At 31.0% G+C, this 6,226-nt stretch overlaps 1 protein-coding gene across 1 annotated transcript; it reads left to right on the plus strand.

The window, feature by feature from the left end:
* The first annotated feature begins 3,606 nt into the window (after positions 1 to 3,606).
* Positions 3,607 to 4,785, plus strand: LOC149170070 (uncharacterized). The gene is made up of 4 exons (XM_089427233.1): positions 3,607 to 3,676; positions 3,815 to 3,936; positions 4,071 to 4,275; positions 4,569 to 4,785. Exons 1-4 carry the CDS (start codon positions 3,607 to 3,609, stop codon positions 4,745 to 4,747), a joined length of 576 nt encoding a protein of 191 aa, XP_089283359.1. The 3' UTR covers positions 4,748 to 4,785.
* Positions 4,786 to 6,226: the final 1,441 nt, after the last annotated feature.

Genomic DNA, 6,226 nt, shown 5'->3' on the forward strand with positions numbered 1-6,226 from the left:
TCTCTTGTTGTCATGGGCATGGGTTTTTCCAAATGTGATAGTGGTTTCAACCTTGCCTTTCAATTCTTGTATAGCCATGCTGTGATGGGATACATTCTTGGTTGAGCTTTGGATTGTCAGAAGGTTTTGGATTCGGGTGAGGTTGTCTTAGGAAAATACCAAGGGTTGAGGGTAGAGATGGTTTTCTCCAGGAAGCCCTCAACACGTGGGTGGAGACAGAAAGATTCCTCAAGAGATGGTTAAGGAATTATGAGGCTTCCAAGCTTGGTTTGGTTTTGTGATATCATGATTGTTTTAGGTGAGATCAAAGTAGGGTGAGGGTGGAGGTGGTTAACCTCTAGATTTCTTTGGGTTTTTATAGATTGGTTTATCCCATGAGATCCCAAATTCATGCTTGGAATATGGCACAAGGGTGATTGGTTGAAAGAAATATTTGATTAAGCTCAATCTATGGTTGGGCAGTACATGGAAGTCCCTAACTTGGTTGGATTTTGCATATGTTAATAAGAGCTAAGTTCCTCTTGTATTTTATGAGTAATTGTACTTGTTAAGATGTGCCTTTAGTGGTTGTTCTATCATTGTTATTATTATGGTTATATGTTGGTTATAAGCATGGTTTTATGACAGATTCAAGTTATGTCTCTTATCATGTTTTGGTTGGTAAATTAATGCTTAATGAATGAATGACCTAATAGATGTTATTACAGTTATTGTCAGAGGGAATCTTACCTTCTTGATGATTCTCAGATATGTTTCAGTTCTCTATATCCATATGTGCATTCATGACCTGTAGATTTCATGCTCAATGTGTTTGATAGAATGACGGTCATGGTTAGACCTGATTAGGTCAAGTCCCTTTCTATGTTCTGTGTTAGAGGATTTTTCCTAGTGTTGTTTATCATTTCTAAAAGTTCTATCATGTTTTGGGCAAAGGTCTGGATTCTAGCCCTAAAAAAGGTAGCTCAAATTTTGTAGTCACAAGCACAGAACTGGGATAATGGGACTATAGTTGCTACCTTGTAGGCTTATGCATGCAACTGGAGGCCTATGTCGAATTTATGCAGTGTTATGCCTGTTGCTGGGAGTCCATATCACTGAAAAGGAAATTTAACTTAGGGCTTAGGCACTTGGAAGGGTGGTTTAACTCTTGGGGATCCTATAACTGGTGAGGAAGGTTAGTAAATTTTTGGTTTGTTGATTTCACATCCTTGACTGTACTTAGGAGGTTGAGATATAGATGGTGGCATTACACCATAGTCTTTATCATATATTTTTTTGGTAGATATTAATTTTGCTGTTAGATAAATGGCTTTCTTGACCTTTTACCAAATAAATTTTAAAGGAATATGTTGTTTTTATGGGAATCAATTTTTTATTCTAGATATGTAGCTTTAAAGTTATTATTTAATTTGAATTTTTGTTAAGATATGTAACATTAATGGATTTACTGTTATTATTTAGTTTGTGCGATGATAGGTTTTATGATTTGATAATTGGGTTTTGATAATTTTTCCTTTCCATAATATTTTTTCAATAGGATGGTAACGAATTTTGATGTTTCTCTTTCCTATTAATTTAGTGGCATATTTGAATAATAAAAACGGATTTCTTGTTGCAATTTTTTCATTGTAAACTTTATGCTAACATAATTTGAGAGTCTAATCACTTTTTATTCTAAAATAGCTATTTCTTAATCAAATTTTAATCAGTATTGTTACAATTAAGCATTAATTTGTATACCATCAATAAACATTACACCTTTAGAGATCCACCGAATAAGTATAAAATTGTCTTAATAGAAACTCTACCATTACCACCTAAAATGAGATATTTTCAATCCTAGAAAGGAAGGTTTTTAAACTGAAATTTGAGGTTAATGTAAGTATCTCGTAAATTAAAAGTTGAAAGTTGAAATTAATGTAAGTATCTGGTAATGTGGGATGAGCAGTATAATGATGGTAAATATTTTTCTTTTCATAATTTGTGATTTATGATGCAAAAATAATGAATGGATATTAAGCTCATTTGAGCTTTTCAATTTCCCTTTAATGTATAATTTGAAGTGAAAAAGATTTTTATGAATAATCTATATTATATATAATTACATATGATTCCATCAAATTTTTTAGTTCATATTCATTAATTAACTTGTAATATTTTATTTTTGTAGATATTTTAAAAGATAATAAAAAGATAACCCTTTTTTTAATTTCTCTATAAAGTACATGTTAAAGAAGGGAAATTGAAAAGTTTAAAAATAAAATATTATTTTAATGTTAAAAAAGGAAAATTGAAAATTTTAAAGATAAAAAATTATTTTAAAGTTCACAAAATTTCTTTTAATATGCAAACTTTAAAATAAGCAATATTTTTGTAAAAATACTCAAATTTCTAATAGTTTTATAAATCTCTCTATTTTTTTAATTGAAATTTACTAATTTATTTTTAAAAAAATATGGAAAAATAACAAAAAAAATTCTATAATATTAAATATATATATTAAATATATATCTTTTTATATGTTTATTTTTATTAATAAATCCTATACTAAAATATCTCAAAAAAAAGTTGTTTTTTTTTAATCATTAGTTTTGGAAAACCTAGAATTCTAACCTATTATTTAATATATCTTTTTATATGTTTATTTTTATTAATAAATCCTATACTAAAATATCTCAAAAAAAAGTTGTTTTTTATCTCATTAATTTTGGAAAACCTAGAATTCTAACCTATTATGTTTTGTGATAAAAAGGGAAAGCAATTATGTTAAATATATCATTTTACATGTTTATTAGTAAATCTCAAGACAAGTTGATTTTTTTATCTTATTAATTTTGGATAATCTACCGTTCTAACCTATTACGTTTTGTGATAAACAGTGAAAACGATTACGTTTAAACATCGCAATTTAGAAACAAATACAAGGATAGACACCTGGAGTAGGCATATGATGTTGAAATTGTATTACTATTTACTGTGACCAATTGCATACACTACTCAAATAATTTGTTAAATTTGTTTATTGCTACAATTTCGCTTGGATTCTTGCCCTTGAGAAACTGATGGTAATAAGTTGTGTCGGCAATGGGCATATCATATCGTAAGGGTTGAAATTTCATTTCATCATAGCCAATTTTAGAATTTAATTTTCACTAAAAGTTAATATCAAATGTTAACTAAAAAATCTCAAACCCTCCAATTTAATTCAATTTAAAAATTTTAAATAGTGAATTTAAAGATTCCCTGCCCTCGTAATTTGTTCCTGGAACTACACATCCCCACCCTTCCAGACCGGAAAAGTAAACGGCACCATACCAAGTTTACATATGCTACCCGACTTTTTCTCCAAATACCTCCATTTGGGCATTGGCCCAGATACTTCGCGCAAACCGACTCGAAAATTAGGTGCCAGACAGACTATACATCGAATAATTTGGCATGAAGGCTTCGGCGATGAACCCACCCTCCAATCTTTCCCTATATAAAAGAAATGCACAGTAGTCAATCTCTGCCCTGCATCTCTTACAAATATTTATATAGCTGGTGCTACAGACATTATCATTTAATAGCAGGGCTGCAACCGTAGTTCTCAACAGTAAAGAAAAAATGGGTGTTATGAAGCTTCTTTTGACAATCTTAGCCCTTGTTTCGGTTACAACACTGCAAGTTGTTTACGGTTTGTACAAGAATACAATTGTTTTATTTTATGTTGGACATGCTCACTGCAAATCTTGTAATTCGCTTGCTTATTGGTTTTCCATTAATAAGGCTTTAGTCTATAAAAGTGCTTACAGTTGGAATCATTAATAACCAGGAAGCATAGTATGCGAGAAGCTTTCGCAGGAAGTTTGCGCTTTTTCTGTATCGTCTTCTGGAACACGTTGTGTGCTTGAGAAGACCATTTTGAAGGATAACACTGTGCTGTACGAATGCCAAGTAAGTTTATTCATGGTAGATTTTTGGAATATTTTGAATTTTTATATATAAGCGAAATCAATTATTTTCAAATTATTCTATCTCTGAGATATGACATTTCATACCCATTTTATCTCACTGGTGAAATTTTGCAGTCGTCTGAGGTTATTGCTGAGAATATTAATGAATGGATAGAAACGGAAGAATGCATGAGTGCATGTGGGGTAGAGAGATTGGCTGTAGGCATGTCTACAGATACTCTGGCAGAAAATCAATTTACTAAGAAACTATGCTCTCCAAATTGTTATAACCAGTGTCCCAACATCCTCGATCTCTACTTCAATCTTGCAGCTGGAGAAGGTAATTATTTTCTCTCCGATTAAGTTTTTATATAATTTAAATGAGTTTAATAGTTAAGAGTATGTGTTTTTTTAAAAAGTTAAATTAGAGAATTGAAAATAGATTATATATGATCATAAATTTAATACTCAAACTTCTGCACAGAAATAGATCTTTTATCTCACAAACAAACAAAGAATCTTATACACTAATTTAGTATCAGCTTAATTTTGATTTTTAAAACTAAATAATAATAATAGGAATATCTGAAATTAACAAATCATTTATATATACATTATATATATGTTATGCAGGTATATACTTGCCCCGCCTATGCGAGGCTCACAGAAGCGGAGACCGGCGAATGATAAACGAGGTTATATCTGAATCGAAATCAGGCTTAGTGGCCGAATCATTTGCTGCTGCTCCTGCTCTTGCTGTCTCTCCAGCTGCTGTGGCCGAATCATTTGCTGCTGCTCCTGCTGCTGTCTGATTCTAGGGAGAACGTAATTCTACATTTATGCAACTCCTTGATGATTAGGTGCACATCTTCTTCCAGTCTAATGTAAACAGCTCAGTCCTTTATATACAACATTCCTCTATGTGCGGCTGTTACATTACTCTCAATGATTTTTTTCTAATCAGAAATCTTGTGCTTTATTTGTCCATGCAGGATTTAATTACCCTAATGGTAGCCTTATACATATATTTGAAGTCTCGGCTTTAGTTGGCAACTTATTTATCGAGTGCAACGGGCCCATAAATCTCAGAGATTACGAATTAGATTGCGTGGAGGTTTCGCTTGTAATAAACAGATTCAATTCTCTATTATTGGATACTTTATGATCTGTCTAGTGTTTTCTAAATATATAATTTGAGTTTGTATAAATATATAATTTGAGTTTGTATAAATGATCTATTTTCAGTTACTTTTCATGTGTGGTTGACACTGCTCTGTTTGAAAATCTTTGAATATATTATTTAAATCCGTATAAATGATGTATTATACAATTATTTTTCGAGTGTACTCAGCGTCTTCGGCTTGTATATTGGATGTAATGAGTTGACCTACAACACAACGTTCTTTTACTTTTCCACACAAGTTTTATCAGCACATTTATAATATTATGCAAAATGTTAACTTCCACTTCATTTTTATAATGCTCCCAATCAAATGGTATTAGATATCAATATGTTAAGTTGTTTTTAATAGAAATCAAGATAGATGCCACTGTTATTATTGTGGCGCTGTTACTAACATTAAGTTTGGGTAATAATGAGTTGTAATAGATTTATGATTTGGTCTTGTAATTAGATAAAGTTAAATAAATTAGATGGCATTTTTACAAATATAGTATCTATCATACATATAATATTCTATCTGTGTAATGAAAAAAAATATCACAATTTAATGGTAGTTTATTCAGCTTATAGTTGTACCAAATAGTCAAAACACATATCACACTTGGTATATTTTCTTCTATCACTATCTTTTATTCGATCAAAGTTTAGATATAATATTGTTATCCACTAAGTGTTGGTCCTTTGAAACATCATTATGATAACAAATGGAATATTTAGAAGTGCCTTGCACATACCTCAACTGAATGTTCACATTTAGGATTAGCTATGAACTAACTCAATCCAATGTTCACATTTAGGATTAGCCATGAACCAACTAAGGGCACTCAATGCTTGGGAAGTGGTTTATCTAGTATAAACCATAGCAGAGATCCAACTATTAGCTAAACTACCATAAGGAGTAACAGGCATATCATCCATCTTCATGGGCATTGTAGGACACTACTCCACTCAAAGATTACTTCCCACATAAATCAAAATAGGCAATGATCTATAATATGCCATGCAAAAATCATGCAGCACAATTTACATACTTTAGCTTAACCAAATATTTGCATTCACTATATTATGAGGTCTCCATTCTTAAGATATTCAATAACACCCAAATCAT

The sequence above is a fragment of the Pinus tabuliformis genome, chromosome 4_2 (genome assembly GCF_031772625.1).
Source record: "Pinus tabuliformis cultivar Carrire ecotype Pingquan chromosome 4_2, CPIR1, whole genome shotgun sequence".
NCBI classification, from domain to species: domain Eukaryota; kingdom Viridiplantae; phylum Streptophyta; class Pinopsida; order Pinales; family Pinaceae; genus Pinus; species Pinus tabuliformis.